The 17,568-nt window shown below is 34.8% G+C and overlaps 1 protein-coding gene across 1 annotated transcript in view; it reads right to left on the minus strand.

Moving 5' to 3' along the window:
* Positions 1-2,748: 2,748 nt before the first annotated feature.
* CUNH1orf185 (chromosome unknown C1orf185 homolog) overlaps positions 2,749-17,568 on the minus strand; it is a 47,729-nt gene continuing 32,909 nt past the window's right edge. Inside the window, exons 4-5 of the mRNA XM_015484698.2 lie at positions 5,145-5,181; positions 2,749-3,682 (exon numbers count right to left, since the gene is read on the minus strand). Coding sequence (XP_015340184.1) covers positions 3,288-3,682; positions 5,145-5,181 — 432 coding nt within the window. The 3' untranslated portion in view covers positions 2,749-3,287. The remainder of the gene's footprint in view (positions 3,683-5,144; positions 5,182-17,568) is intronic.

Below are 17,568 nucleotides of genomic sequence, written 5' to 3' on the forward strand. Positions count from 1 at the left end.
ATGTTATTATTATTATTATTATATATTTTTTGGTACTGGGGATTGAACTCAGGGATGCTTAACCACTGAGCCACATCTCTAACTCTTTTTTATGTTCCATTTAGAGACAGGGTCTTGCTGAGTTGCTGAGGCTGGCTTTGAACTCATGATCCTCCTGGCTCATCCTCCCAAACTGCTGGAATTACAGACATGAGCCATCAAGCCCAGCTATCAGATATGATTTGTAATCAAAAGAATTGTAATGCCCTATTGCAATGTTAATTATAAGTTTGCTTCTTTCATTCTGTGTGTCTATAAGCAGAAACAGACTCTCTATGTTCCAAAGTATTCGTTTGAAGATGTTTACATGGCAAATAACCTGGGAAGACAATGATTGTGGCTCCTGATGATGCAAAAAGGAACGTACAACTTTACTGTCCATTTATAAAACATTCGGTTCCCTGAATTTTTTCCTATAATAATGCCACCCACTGTGTAGGCATTATCTGTTCCTCTTCACCTTATCTTATAGGAACCGAGGCTCGGGAAACAATGTCAAAATGATGATATGCTGGCTACTTCTATTGTTATGAATAATAATCTGTCCTTTGTGGGTTTGATCCAAGAGACATGAAACTGTTGCAGGCTAACTTGTCAGATTGTATTGAAGGTGAAATCTCAGATCCTTCACAGTTCTTAAAAATAAGATCATTTTTGACTGGTGTAATTTATACTGGTACAAGTATTGTTCTGTGGACTTTTCAAAGAGAAAAATGTATATGCCTCTGATATGGATTACTTTTTTTTTAAATTGTAGATGGACACAAAATCTTTATTTATTTTTATCTGGTATTGAGAATTTAACCCAGTGCCTCACACTTGCGAGGCAAGCACTCTTCCACTGAGCTATAGCCCCATCCCATGGGTGACTTTTTTTGCAAACAAATAAATATGTTAGGTTTTAAGAAATTACTGGGGCTGGGGTGGTGGCTCAGTGGTAGAGCGCTCGCCTAGCATGCATGAGGCACTGGGTTAGATCCTTGGCATCACATAAAAACAAACTAATGTATCCACCTAAAATTAAAGATACATAAATAAATATTAAAAAAGAAATTACTATATCACTATAGTATAATAATTACTTTTGTGTGTGTGTGTGTGTGTGTGTGTCTGTGTTTCCCATTTGTAATATAGACAAGAATTTGGATAGGATGCTTTGGTTGTATTAATAGAGACAAACCTCTTTTTAGTTTATGTGAAAAGGAGAATTTATTACAAAATTACAAGGGTACCTTAACAAAGCCAAAAACAATAGTTAATTCTAGGCCTCAGGGATAATGGCCAGTAATAGAAACCAAATCTTGCTGGCAAAGAGGAGTTTACAATTAGAACATAAAGATACTTTACCAAGCCAAGGGCAAAGATTACAACCATGCTTCATGAAGGGTTAGGACAAGGGAATGGAACGCTGTTAGAAAGGCAGGAATCATACTCTTTTGATCTCTCATCTCTGCTTTTCAATTTGCAAATGCTTTTTTGTTCTCTCACTACAGATCTGTTACTTTCCCTGCCTAAGCTACATGGTAGGATATGGCAACCCACATCTCCCAATTTATATTTCCTCTATTCCAGAGACTAGTCAGACCAAGGCTAGAATCTCTTATCTCCAACCCTGAATTCCTGGGGAAGTTGTAGGACCTTGCCAAATTTAAAGATAACATCCTTCTCAGGGATCGGCAGTAAGTCAGAAATTTCAGGAAAACAGGAATAGAAGCCAACTGAATTTTTAATTTTTGTTGCTCCTTAAAGACCTGGAACTGAAATAGTTTAATTTTACATTTAGGGGTGGATAGGAGATAGATGCTCAGAAATCACAGCATATTATGTGGAAATGACCAGATACTTCAAAAGATAAGTGTATTCTAACTCTTTAATATTTCCTGGGTCAGAGATGACAGACTTGGATAATGATATCTTATTTGAGACAAGTTTCTTTGCATTTGTCTTGATAGGTAGGGTTTATTTCTGGGAAAATTATGAACTGTTCTTGATATAAGTTATTTAAACACAAATGGTAATATTATTCTTTGTTAATCAGATTTTCCAAGAGAAATTTTAAAAGGTGGTTAATTGTATGGTGAGTGTTTAGGAAAAATGGAAAAAGAAAAGAATACATTGGCAGATGTCAGAAATCCCTCAGAACCATAAATAAAAATTTGATCAAAGGTATCTCAAACTAGAGAGGAACTCTTACTCATGTAGTTTGAGTCAGTTGCTTATGAACTATTTCTATCATAGTAGGGTGAGGGCTGAGGGGATATTCAAGAAATATAGGAGATGGGAAAGAAAACTATTTTCTTGATTCTATGCAGTGTTTCAGACCTCCCTGTAAAAGCAAATTTATAATGCTTACTGCTGTGGTTTGGATAGTGGTGTCTCCCAAAAGCTCATATGTGAGACAATTCAATAAAATTTAGAGGTAAAATGATTGGGTTATGAGAAGCTTAACCCAATCAGTGTATTAATCTGCTGATGGGGATTAACTAAGTGGTAACTATAGGCAGGTAGAATGTGGCTGGAGGAGGTGGGTCATTGGGGGCATGCTTTTGGAGGTTTATATTTTGTCCTTATTTTTGTAGAGTGCTCTCTCTGCTTCCTGATTATCATGTCCCAAGCTGCTTTCCTCTGCCACACCCTTCCACCAGGGTGTTCTGCCTCACCTTGGGCATAGAGCAATGGAGTCAGCTATCTAAGGACTGAAACCTCTGAAACTGTGAACCCCACATAAAATTTTCTTTAAAATTGTTCTTGTCAGATCTTTTGGTTGCAGCCATGAAAAAGCTGGCTAAAACACTTACCAAAAGCATGTCGTGATACTATTTGAAATACAGGTGATTTTTATATTTTAAAATCAGAGAAGCTGATAGAGGTATTCCACCCAGCCCTAGTCACACTGAAATAAACCTGAAAATGTCCAAATTATAAAGAAATGTTGTGGGTGTTTATTAAAAATGTATTCATGCTGAAGATTTCTTAAAGTATTTCTCTTGTGTGTTGAAAACACATTCCTATATTTGTGGTATCTTTTGATGAGATACAGGGAGTTAAACTTAATGTTCATGATACTACTGTACTTCTTCCCACAATTTTCTTTCTAGAAATAAGAATCAGCAGGAGAAGTAGGACCACTCTATGATAACTAAGAAGAAAAGCAATATTAATGTGAACATGTTAAGAGACTCAAAAGCTGGAAATTCAGTTTTGATTTTACCTGATTTCAGTATATACAAGGTTTCAAAAGAAAAAAGTCATTCAGCATTATGTTGAAGGTTTTGTATTTCGACCTCTGTGTTTCTTCGTGAAAACATTTCCTTACTGTTGTCATCATTTTCATCATCATAGAGTGCCATATTCATTACATTTTCAGTACATTCTTCTAATGAAATTGTTGACAGGTATGAAAATACTTTTTCCATTAGAGGTTCCCTGAGAAGAGGCTTTGAAGAATTCTTTTCTGCTAGAGAATCATCAGAATACCAGTCTTCGGCTGCTTCAATACTTTGGCTGTAATAAGCTTCAGATGGTAATGTTGATAAGCTTAATGGAATGCTGCTGCCATTTGTTGCTGAGCTAGTCTCTGGGGGATCACTGATGATTTTCTTTGTTGCAAAGCGGAATTCATTTTTAGAGTGATCTTTAATTGCTGCAAAAAATATATTTATTATAAATATTACATATTCATGAGCCAAATCTTAATTTATAAGGGCATTTTTTAAAAATTCAGACTATTTTTAGGGCTATAATGGACAAGATAATTCTCTTCAAGAACATTCTGAGTTACTATCATCATCTGTACAATGTTTAATATGTAATTGGGAATTAGCAATATTTTCATGAAAATTAAGAGTAGAAAAGACTATACTAAATAAAACCAACCAGTTTTTACAGAAAAGATTCTAAGTGGGACAGAAACCTCAGTTTTGGAAAGTTCCTTAAAGAGGACAGATTCTTAAAGACTTATAACTATTTATGCCTTATTTTAAAAATATAAGCTTCCTGAGCAAGCAGATTACAAAATGGAAAGGGCCTATGGGCTGGCCCTATATCAATAACAGTAATAATATTACTACAGAGCTTTACAATTTGCAAAGTGTTTTGATATAATTATTTTCTCAATAATTCTTCAAGGCAGTTATTAGCACCACTTCACCAAAGAAAAAGAGATTTAGAAGATGATCCATCACAAATCAGATACAAAATGGATTTCAATCTACATACTTCTTACTTTAATTCTTTTGCCATTGAATTATTTAGGTTGCACATTGGCTATTTCAAAGTGTTAGGTTTTAGAAAATATCATATACTATCTTTTTTTTTAAAATATTTTTTTAGTTGTTGATGGACCTTTATTTTATTCATTTACTCATATGTGGTGCTGAGAATCGAACCCAGTGCCTCACACACGCTAGGCAAGCGCTCTACCACTGAGCCACAACCCCAGCCCTCATATACTATCTTAAATGATTTTTATATGTTTTATATTTTTATGTTAACTTTTGATACTTTACATATTAATTTTTAAAGTTGTTTTAAGTACGTTACCTTATATTAACATTTCTAAAATTATGTAGGAGACAATGGTTTGAAGTTCTAAGACATAACCTGCAAAACCTAGAGCTGTAAAAACTTGTGGTTTTTTTTTTTTAATATATATTTTTAGTTGTAGTTGGACACAATACCTTTATTCCATTCATTTATTTTTATGTGGTGCTGAGGATCAAACCCAAAGCCCCGTGTGTGCTAGGTGAGCGTTCTACCGCTGAGCCACAATCCCAGCCCAAAACTTGTGTTTTGAGTTTTTTTTTTCTCCTCTGTTTCTCTCCCTCTCTGATTTATTTTTATCCTCAAGCATGAGTACATGGCATTGACTATGATATCTTTGGGCTCCAGTAGTAGACCACAACTTAAAATTTCATAGTTTAAGATCATTGCAATTCTTGTTTTTCTAAAATTTATGTGCCCATTCACATACTAATAAATTAGCATTTCTCTTCAATTTTCATGGTATTTAAAATACTTAACATTAAGCATAGCCTCTTGATTCTTAAAGTTGTAAATTGTTATACGTTAGGATTGTTTCTAAGAAACAGTTGGGGAAAACATACCTTTTATACGTGCTGCTTCTTTTTTTCTTTGCTCCTCCTACATAAAAATTTATTTGTATTTTTAAAATGAAATCATTTTTATATAATTTCTATATTATATTGATCTATACACTTATATAATAGTAATACATTTTGCACCTATGATTATAGGTTTATTACAAATAATGCAAATCAGGAAGAGTAATAAATTTTAACATTTATTTGCATTTCTAACAAGCTCCCCAGAATAATGCTGATATTGCTGGTCTGGGAACAAGAGTATGGCCCTGGACTGATTGAAATTCTACCCAATTAAATGAATGAAAAAGCGGGCATTCTTATATACTGTAAATCAGTACAAATATTTTGGAGAGAAATTTAACAAATCTACTTGGAATATATTATGGCAAGTATATAATTTTGTTTTTGTGTCAATGTTCAGTTACCCGAATGTTCATTCAATATGGGTAGCATTTTAAAAAAACTTAAAATTAAAAAATCCAAGATTAAGGAAATAGTTAAATGCATTATTATACCTAGATATAAAGGATGCTATTTCTTTCTCTCTGTTTTTTTTTTTTAATACTTGTGGGTTGAACCCAGAGGTACATTACCACTGATCTACATCCCAGTTCTTTTTTTTTTTTTAAATATGTTTTTAGTTGTAGATGGACACAATATATTTAATTAATTTTTTTATGTGGTGCCAAGGATTGAACCCAGTGTCTCACGCATGCTAGGCAAGTGCTTTACCACTGAGCCACAACCCTGGCCCCATCCCAGTTCTTTTTATTTTTTATTTTGAGACAGGATCTTGCTAAGACACTGACAATCTTGCAAAGTTCCTGGTGCTGGTCTCAAATTTGGGATCCTCCTGCCTCAGCCTCCTGAGTCACTGGGATTACAGGCATGTGCCATGGCACCCAGCTGGATATTCTTTCAACTATTAAAAACGAAGCTATTTATCAGTAAGTAAGTAAGGACTAAAAGTAAAAAATCAATATGGAAACATATCATAAAGACAGAGGAATAACTTTGATTAGAATTGGGCATTAAAATACTGAGCAATGGATTATAATGTGCTGAGTACAATAGAAATTCATGAATTCATACTTAAATGGGAAAGACATAGCAAGGCATTATCTTATGTATTCAAATTAAAATCATTAATTAGTGTCAAACATTGTAATTAAGGAAAAATATTGCATGTCTCTTGATATGATAAACTGAATCTGATCAGAAGAAAAACCAAACTGAAGAATAGTTTATTATGCATACATTAACTGCCTTATATTCTCAAAAATGGCTATATCATTTTTAGACTTTTATTAAAATTTAGTATTTCTATTCTTGAAAGAGGTGATTAAAAGACAAACCACAGAGCAGTACAAAATATTTTCTTTCATATATCTTATAAAAAGACTTATGGCCAGAGTATGTAAAGAATTTTCAAAACTCAGTAAGAAATAATTCAATAAAAATGGGGAAAATTGTTGGGGTTGTACCTCAGTGGTTGAGCACTTACCTCGCATATGTGAGGCACTGGGTTTGATCTTCAGCACCAAGTAAAAATAAATAAATAAAGATATTTTGTTTTTTACAACTAAAAAATATATTTTTTTTAAAATGGGGAAAATTTTTGAACGAATATGACATATAGATGGCAAATATGTACATCAAAAGATGTTCAACGTCAATATTTTTAGGAAAATACAATTAAAATCATAATGGATTACTACTACATAACTTAGAAAACAAAAACAAAAAACCCTGGCAATTTCAAGTTTCTAGAAATTTCAATTTCTAGAAATTGTATAATGGAACAATCAATTTGGAATCAGTTTGGCAGTTTCTTATAAAAGTTAGAAAACACATATAATCCAGTAATCCCAGCAGTGAGTATGCTGACTGCCAGTGGACATGGGGTGGGAGAGCCCTGGGGCTCAGTGGGGTGACTCCTGGCTGAGAGAGCCATAGTGCTGCTGCCAGGAGGATGACAAGCAGGGACCCGTGATTGACAACACCCCTTCCTGTGGCAGAGGGACTTTGAGAAGGGTTTGCATGGCAGCCCAAGGATTAGGAAATCCTGATGCAGGTGTGTGGGCCATGTCATGCTTTTGCATATACTGACAGCACAGTCCTCACCTCCCTATCTGAATCCTGGTTCCTGGCACCTCTAGACCCCATGACATGGATGACTTAGCCCTATAGCCTGGGACCCTTCTGGCTTGTGCTTTCCCACCAGAGAGTGGAGGAGGCCCAAGCCAGAAGCTTAGCACCCAGCATCATGACAGTTTGGCAGTTTCCTGGCAGAGCCTGCAAGATCATCCTGGTCTTCTTCTTCTTTTTTGTTTTGCTCTAATTAGTTATACATGACATCAGAATGAAATGCCAATATCTTGAAATATGAAAGGCTGAGGATTTAAAGAGACTGAAGAGGAGGGACAGATTAAATCAAATATAATTTGGACAGGATTCTTAACTAGAGGGAAACAATTCTATAAAGGACATTATGGAGATAATTGATAAAATGGAATATAGAGTATAGATTATAAGAATATACTGAATCAATAAAAATTTTTTAAATTAGAAAACTATAGTAACAGAAGTGAATAACTCATAGATTATGCACTGAATTATTAAAGGCCAAAAGAGAATAATATGCAACTAATGTCAATTCTTCTCAAACTATTACAAAGTATCAAAAGGGAAGGAATACTTTTGTTCTGAGTCCATCACTAACCAGATAACAAAGCTAGACAAGAACAAAACAAAAATTAAACCCAGAGACCAATATTCCTGACGAACATATATGCACAAATTCTCAACAAGCAGGGCACAGTGACACATGTGTCCCAGCAACTTGCAAGATTGAGGCAGGAGGATCATGAGTTCAAAGCCAGCCTCAGCAACTTAGCAAGACCCTGTCTCAAAAATAAATAAATAAATATTAAAAAAAGGGATGAGGATGTTGCTCAGTGGTTAAGTCCCCTTGAGGTCAATCTCTGGTACCAAAAAAATTCTCAACAAAATACTAGCAAACTGAATCCAATGGTACATCAAAAAGATTGTACACAGGATTGATCTCAGGGGTACAAGAACAGTTCAACATATGTAAACTAATAAATATATCGCATCAATAGAATGAAGGATAAAAACCACATAGTCAACTAAATAGATGCAGAAAAGATATTAGATAAAATTCAGTATACCTTCATGGTAAAAAAAAAATTAGGTATAGGAGGAAGATACCTCAACACAATAAGGACTACATATGACAAACCCCATAGCTTACATTATACTGAATGGATGAAATTGTTTCTTTTAATATCATGAAAAAGACAAAATTGTCCACTTCCGGTATTCTTATTCAATTAGTATTGTTTCTTTTAATATCATGAAAAAAAAGACAAAATTGTCCACTTCCAGTATTCTTATTCAATTATTATTGTAAGTTTTAGCCAGAGAAGTAAGATAAGAGAAAGAAATAAAGGGTATTCCAATAGGAAAGAAGGTCAAATTATTCCATCTGTTTGCAAACAAAATTATTTTATTTTTTGTTTTGTTTTTCATTTTATTTATTTATTTTTATATGGTTCTGAGGATCAAACCCAGTGCTTCACACATGCTATGCAAACACTCTACCACTGAGCTCCAACCCCAGCCCCCCAAAATGATTTTATGTATAGAAAAACCTAAAGATTTAAAAGAGCTTATAAATGTAAAGATGTAAAGTCAGTATATGAAAATCAGCTTTTATATACATCAATAAAGAAATTTCTGAGAAAGAAATAAGCAATCCCATTCAAAATAGCTACCTAAATATTTTAAAATATTTCTAATATTAAAAATATAAATTTTCCAAGGAAATATAAGATCTTTACAATGAAAACTACAAAACAATGAAGAAAGAAATGGAAGAGAACACACACATACAAATGGAAAGACATCCCATTATAAGACATTCCAATATTAATTGGAAGAATTAATATTGTTAAAGTTTCCATACTATACAAAGTGAACTACAGAGTCAATGCAGTTCTTATCAAAATACCAATGACATTTTTCACAGAAATAGGAAAAACGCTCCTAAAATTTTTATGGAACCACAAAGACACTGAATTGCTGAAGTAATCCTGAGCAAAAATAATAAAGCTGGAGGCATTACAACAGCTGACCTAAAACATACTACAAAATGATAGTAAATAAGACAGATGTCACTGGTGTAAAAGTAGACATGTAGACCAATGAATCAGAATGAAGACATGTGAGATCAATCCACATACTTCTGGCAATTGATTTTTTTTTTATACTGAAGATTGAACCAAAGGGTACTCTACCACTGATCTGCATTCTTCCACCTTTTTTTCAGTTTTTTAAAAATTTATGGGTTCTTTTTAGTTGTACATTACAGCAGAATCCATTCTGATATAATTACACAAGCACAGAATATATCTTATTCTAGGTAGAATCCCATGTATATGATAGTGGGATTCACTGTATTTCATATGTATACTTGGGAAAGTTATATCAGATTCATTCTATTGTCTTTACTCCCCTTATCCTCCCCTCCCCTTCCCTCCATTCACTGTTGTGTTGTCTAATCTACTGCACTTCTATTCTTCCCCTCATCTCCCCCCTTATTGTGGGTTAGCTTCCACGTATCAGAGAAGATATTCAGCCTTTTGCTTTTGGGGGCTGGCTTACTTCATTTAGCATGACAGTCTCCCAATCCATCCATTTGCTGGCAAATGTCTCAAAGTCATTCTTCTTTATGGCTGAGTAATATTCAAATGTGATATATATGTCACATTTTCTTTAGCCATTCATCTGGTGAAGGGCACTTAGGTTGGTTCCATAGCTTAGCTATTGTGAATTGAACTGCTGTAAACATTGATGTGGCTGTGTCACTGTAGCATGCTGACTTTAAATCCTTTGAGTATGTACTAAGGAGTGCTACAACTAGGTCAATTGGTGGTCCCATTCCTAGTTTTCTGAAGAATCTCTATATTACTCTTCAGAGTGGTTGCATAAATTTGCAGCCCCATCAGCAATATATGAGTGTATTTTTTTCCCCACATCCTCACCAACATTTACTTTTTTGTACTCTTCATAATTGCCATTCTGACTGGAGTGAGATGGAATCCCAGGGTAGTTTAATTTGTTCTCTAATTGCGAGAGATATTGAACATTTTTTCATATATTTGTTGACTATTCATATTTCTTCTTCTGTGAAGTGTCTGTTCAGTTCCTTTGCCCATTTATTGATTGTGTGTGTGTGTTAAGTTTTTTGAGTTCTTTATATTTTCTGGAAATTAATTTTCTATCTGAGGTGCAGGTGGCAAAGATTTTCTCCAATTCTGTAGGCTCTTTCCTTTGTTGTGAAGAAGCTTTTTAGTTTGATGCAATCCCATTTACTGATTCTTGATTTTACTTCTTGAGTTTTAGGAGTCTTATTAAGGAAGTCAGTTCCTGAGCTGATATGTTGGAGTGCTGGACCTACCTTTTCTTCCAGTATGTGCCAGGTTTCTGGTCTAATATCTAAGTCCTTCATCCACTTTGAGTTGAGTTTTGTGTACAGGTCCATTCTACTACATATGGATTTCCAGTTTTCACAGCACCATTTGTTGAAGAGAGTATCTTTTCTCCAATGTATATTTTGGTGCCTACACTGGCAAATTGCATACAAAAACACACTAAAAAGATTGTTCACCATGACCAGGTGGGGTCATCCTGCAATGGAAGGTTGGTTCAACATATGGAAATCAATAAATGTAATTTATCACATTAATAGACTTAAAGACAAAAATCACATGATCATCTCAATAAATGCAGAAAAAGCATTTGATAAAATACAGCATCCATTTATGATTAAAACACCAGAAAAAATAGGGATAAAAAGGATCATATCTCAACATTGTAAAACTTATATATGAGAAACCCAAGGCTAACATCATTCTAAGTGGAGAAAAACTAAAAACATTCCCTCTAAAAACAGAAACAAGACAGGGATTCCCTCTTTCACCACTTCTATTTAACATAATCCTCAAATCTCTAGCCAGAGCAATTAAGCAAAAGAATGAAATAAAAGGAATAGAAATAGAAAAAGAAGAGCTAAAATTAGCTGTTTGCCAATGACTTGATTCTATATTTATTTTTTTAATTAAAAAAAATTTTTTTTTAGTTTTAGGTGGACACAATGTCTTTATTTCACTTTTTATGTGGTGCTGAGAATTGAACCCAGTGTCTCATGCATGCTAGGCGAGCGTGCTACCACTTGAGCCACATTCCTAGCCCTTGATTCTATATTTAAATGGCCCCAAAAAAACTCCACCAGAAAACTTCTAGAATTTATAAATGAATTCAGCAAAGTAGCAGGATACAAAATTAACACTCATAAATCAATTGCAATTCTATACTCCAGTGACAAATCAGCTGAAAGGAAATTAGAAAAATCATCCCATTCACAGTAGCCTCAAAAAAACAAACAAACTTGGGAATCAATCTAACAAAAGAGGTGGAAGATCTCTACAATGAAAATTACAGAATATTAAATAAAGAAATTGAGGAAGACCTTGGAAGATGACAAGACCTCCCATGTTCTTGGGTAGGCCAAATTAATATTGTTAAAATGGCCATAATACCTACAAAAGGCAGTTATGATATTCATGGAAAAATAAGGGGCCTAGAATAGCCAAAGCAACCCTTAGTAAGCAAAGTAAAGCAGAAGGCATCATAATGCCAGAACTAAAATTATTCTATACAGCTATAGTAACAACATGGTATTGGCACCAAAACAGGCAAGAATATCAATGCAACAGAATAGAAGACATAGAGACAAACCACAAAATACAGTTATCTCCCATCCTCTTAATTTTTGAGACAGGGTCTCTCTCAATTTAGAGAGGCTGACCTTCAGATTTACAGTCTTCCTGCCTCAGCCACCCAACTCACTAGGATTACAGTCATGTGTCACCATGCATAGCTTCAGCCATTGATTTTTGACAAAGGCAGCATGAACATACATTGGAGGCAGGGAAATCTCTTCAATAAATGGTGCTGGGAAAACTGGATGTCTAAATGCAAAACAAAGAGTATACCCCTGGGGGTGGGGCTTTAGCTCAGTGATAGAGTGCTTGCCTAGTATGTGTGAGGCATTGGGTTTGATTCTAAGCACCACATAAAAATAAATAAATAAATAAATAAACAAAATAAAGGTATTATGTTCATCTACAACGAAATATAAAAATATCTTAAAAATAGCTAGTATTAATAAAAAACAGGGACTGGGGTTGTGGCTCAGTGGCAGAGCGCTTGCCTTGCACATGTGAGGTACTGGGCTCGATCCTCAGCACCACATAAAAATGAATAAACAAAATAAAGATATTGCATCCGTCTATAACTAAAAAATATTAAAAAAAGAAACAATGTACCTCTGTCTCTTACCATATGCAGAAATTAAATCAAAATGGACCAAAGACTTAAGTTTAAGACATAAAACTAATAGAAAAAATATAAAGAAGAATATAAAGAAGTGTTTTAGGACCTTGGTTTGGACAAAGAAGTGTTAGATAAGACCTCAAATGTACAGGCAACAAAAGCAAAAATGGGCAAATGGGAGTACATTAAACTGAAAAGCTTCTATACAGCAAAAGAAACAGTCAAATGAAAACCTACAGAAATGGAGAAAATATTTTTAAACTATTCATCTGACCAGAGATTGATTTCCAGAATATAAAAGCAACTCAAAACCTCACAGAAAAAAAAGTTGAGTGAGTGACCTAAATAGACCTTTTCCAAAGGAACATGTACAAATGGTTGACTGCCTCTTCCAACCAGCAGACTATCATGGGAGGTCAAGCACTTTGGCCCAGATCCATCCACACCAGCATGTGCTGGACCCAGGCTCACAGTAGGCCTGGGTCCACCCCTCTACCTGCAGGCACCTGCCAGAGCCCAGCCTCTGGCACAGGACCACCTCTTCTGACCAGCAGATTACTGGGGGATCCCAGACCACCCACACTGACTTGCACAGGACTCAGGTCCAGGGTAGGTCTGAGTTCACCCTCCCCCACCTGGGAGCCTAAGTCTAACCCACTTCCATCTTGGGACACTGCAGTCATTGCCATAGCCTTCCCAATGCAGTAACCCCTAACTTTTTGACAGCAGACATGGCCTAGAAGCAGCTGCATCTCAGAGCAGGTATCCCAAAGGGAGTGTGAGGCCCACTCTTTCAACCCTATCTCTGTAAGACTTGCTTCCATCTTGGAGCATCTTAACTATTACCTCGAGATACCTCAGCTATTGCCACCACCACCTTTAGATGCAGTAGCATACATTGAGGTACACCAGCAGGGTCTATAAGCCCAACTTCAAGGTGAGGTACGGACAATCTGCATGGGTACTACAAGAATATAGGGAAGAAACTGTAATATCTCAGATCCACACTGTCCAGGAAGACACATAGACATCATGCAAAAACAAGGGAGGAAAGTGCCTCAAACAAACCAGGACACTATAACAACAGAACCCATGGACAGCAAAGTCGATGAAATGTCAGAGAAGGAGTTCAGAAGGTTCATAATTAAAATGATCTGTGAATTAAAGAATAACCTAAATGAGCAAATACAGGCAAAAAATTATCACTCCAACAAAGAGATAAGAGAACAAATACAGGTAGCAAAAGATTACTTCAAGAGAGAGACAAAGACTCTGGAAAAAAAAAAAACTAGTCAGAAATCCTTGAAATGAAGGATGCAATAAATCAAACAAAAACTCAATAGAAAGCATAATCAACAGAGACTAGATCATCTGGAATATCAGGTAACGAAAACAAAGTATACAATCTGGAAAATAAAGTTGAAGGGGAGGGGAGGGGGGATAGTAGAGGATAGGAAAGGCAGCAGAACACAACAGACACTAGTATGGCAATATGTAAATCAATGGATGTGTAACTGATGTAATTCTGCAATCTGTATACGGGGTAAAAATGGGAGTTCATAACCCACTTGAATCAAAGTGTGAAATATGATATATCAAGAAATTTGTAATGTTTTGAACAACCAACAATAAAAAATTTAAAAAAAAAAAAGAAAAGAAAGTTGATCACACAGTGGAGAAACCATGAACAGATCATTCAAGAATTATGGGACAGCATCAAAAAGACCAAATCTAAGAGTTATTGGGATAGAGGAAGGCACAGAGTTTCAAACCAAAGGAATGCACAATCTCTTCAATGAGATAATATCAGAAAATTTCCCAAGCATGAAGAACGAAATGGAAAACCAAATACAAGAGGCTTACAGGACACCAAATATACAAAATTACAACAGATCTACACCAAGGCATTCATAATGAAAATGCCTAGCATACAGAATAGGGATAGAATCTTAAAAACTGCAAGAGAGAGGAATCAGATCACATATAGGGGGAGACCAATTTGTATCTCAGCAGAGTTTTCAACCCAGACCCTCAAAGCCAGAAGATTGTGAAAAAACATATACCAAACTCTGAAAGAAAATGGATGCCAACCAAGAATCTTATATCCAGCAAAACTAATGTTTAGATTTGATGATGAAATAAAAACCTTCCATGATAAATAAAAGTTAAAAGAATTTACAGCAGAAAGGCTGCACTACAGAACAACCTCAGCAAAATATTCCACGAAGAGGAAATGAAAAACAATGATGAAAATCAGAGGGAGGTATTATACTAAAGGAAAAATCTAATCAGAGGAGAAACCAAGTCATGCTAAGTCACGTTAAATACCAAAAATAAACAAAAATGTCTGGGACTACAAATCATGTCTCAATAATAACCCTGAATGCTAATGGCCTAAACTCACCAATCAAAAGACATTGACTAGCAGGTTGGATAAAAAAAAAAAAAAGACCCAACAATATGCTGCCTCCAAGAGACTCATCTCATAGGAAAAATCATCCACAGACTGAAGGTGAAGGGTTGGGAAAATTCATACCACTCACATGGACTGTGGAAGCAAGCAAGGGTTTCCATCCTTATATCAAATAAAGTAGACTTCAAGCTAAAGTCAATCAAAAAGGATAAAGAAGGACACTACATACTGCACAAGGAAACCATACACCAACAAGACTTAACAATTATAAATATATATGCCCCAAACAATAGAGTGTCTACATTCATTAAACAAACTTTTCTGAAGTTCAAGAGTCAAACAGACCACAACACAATAATTTTGGGTGACTTTAACACACCTCTTTTGTTTAGATAGGTCTTCCAAACAAAAGCTGAACAAAGAAACTGTAGAACTCAATAATACAATCAATAACTTAGACTAAACTGACATGTATAGAATATTTCATCCTTCAATGAGAGAATACAGTTTCTTCTCAGCAGCACATGGATCCTTCTCTAAAATAGACCATATACTATGCCACAAAGCAACTCTCAGCAAATATAAAAAAGTAGAGATACTACCCTGCATTCTGTCAGATCATAGTGGAATGAAATTAGAAATCAATGATAAAATAATAAATAAAATCCACTCCAACACCTGGAGACTAAATAATATGCTACTGAATGAACAGTGGGTTGCAGAAGAAACCAAGGAGGAGATTAAAAATTTTTAGAGGTGAATGAGAATACATATACAACATATTGAAATCTCCAGGACACTATGAAAGCAGTTCTAAGAGGAAAGTTCATTGCATGGAGTTCATTGCTTAAAAGAAGAAAAAGTCAACAAATAAGTGACTTAACAAACATTACATCTCAAAGCCCTAGAAAAAGAAGAACAAATCAACACCAAAAGCAGTATAAGACAGAAAATAATTAAAATCAGAGCTGAAATCAGTGAAATTGAAATAAAAGAAACAATTGAAAAAAATTGACAGAACAAAAAGTTAGTTTTTTGAAAAAATAAATAAAATTGACAGACCCTTAGCCATACTAACAAAGAGAAGGAGAGAGAAAACTCAAATTACTAACATATGTGATGAAAAAGGAAATATCACAACAGACACTACAGAAACACAGAAGATAATTAGAAATTATTTTGAAAACTTTACTCAAGTTTTTTTTGAAAAATAAATAAAATTGGTTTTTTGAAAATATTTTTTTGAAAAAATAAATAAAATTGACAGACCCTTAGCCATGCTAATGAAGAGAAGGAGAGAGAAAACTCAAATTACTAGTATATGTGATGCAAAAGGAAATATCACAACAGACACTACAGAAACACAGAAGATAATTAGAAATTATTTTGAAAACTTGTACTCCAATAAAATACAAAATATTGAAAGCATCGACAAATTTCTAGAGTCATATAATTTGCCCAAATTGAATCAGGATGATATACAGAATTTAAACAGATCAATTTCAAGTGATGAAATAGAAGATGCCATCAAAAGTCTATCAACCAAGAAAATCCCAGGACTGGATGGATACACAGCCGAGTTCTACAAGACCTTTAAAGAAGAACTAACACCAATACTCTTCAATTTATTTCAGGAAATAGAAAAAGAGAGAGCACTTCCAAACTCATTCTATGAGGCCAATATCACTCTGTTTCCAAAACCAGGCAAAGACACATCAAAAAAAGAAAACTTCAGACCAATATCTCTAATGAACCTAAGTCTCTAATAGATGCTAAAATTCTCAATAAAATTCTGGCAAATCAAATATAGAAACATATCAAAAAGATTATGCACCATGATCAAGTGGGATTCATCCCAGGGAAGCAAGGTTGGTTCAACATATGGAAATCAATAAATGTAATTTATCACATCAATTGACTTAAAGATAAGAACCATAAGATCATCTCAATAGATGCAGAAAAAGGATTTGACAAAATACAGCACCACTTTATGTTCAAAACACTAGAAAAATTAGGGATAACAGGAACATATCTCAACATCATAAAGGCTATCTATGCTAAACACCAGGCCAACATCATTCTAAATGGAGAAAGATTGAAAGCATTCCCTCTGAAAACTGGAACAAGACAGGGATGCCCTCTTTCACCACTTCCATTTACCATAGTTCTTTTTTTTTAATTTTTTATTGTTGGTTGTTCAAAACATTACAAATTTCTTGATATATCATATTTCACACTTTGATTCAAGTGGGTTATGAACTCCCATTTTTACCCCATATACAGATTGCAGAATTACATCAGTTACACATCCATTGATTTACATATTGCCATACTAGTGTCTGTTGTATTCTGCAGCCTTTCCTATCCTCTACTATCCCCCCTCCCCTCCCCTCCCCTCCCCTCCCCTCCCCTCCCCTCTTCTCTCTCTTAACTCCCTCTATGGTCATTCATTTCTCCCCCCTTGTATTATTTTTCCCTTTCCCCTCACTTCCTCTTGTATGTACTTTTGTATAACCCTGATGGTCTCCTTCCATTTCCATGCAATTTCCCTTCTCTCTCCCCTTTCCCTCCCACCTCTCATCCCTGTTAATG

The sequence above is a fragment of the Marmota marmota genome, unplaced genomic scaffold, assembly GCF_001458135.2.
Source record: "Marmota marmota marmota unplaced genomic scaffold, marMar, whole genome shotgun sequence".
Lineage (NCBI taxonomy): Eukaryota > Metazoa > Chordata > Mammalia > Rodentia > Sciuridae > Marmota > Marmota marmota.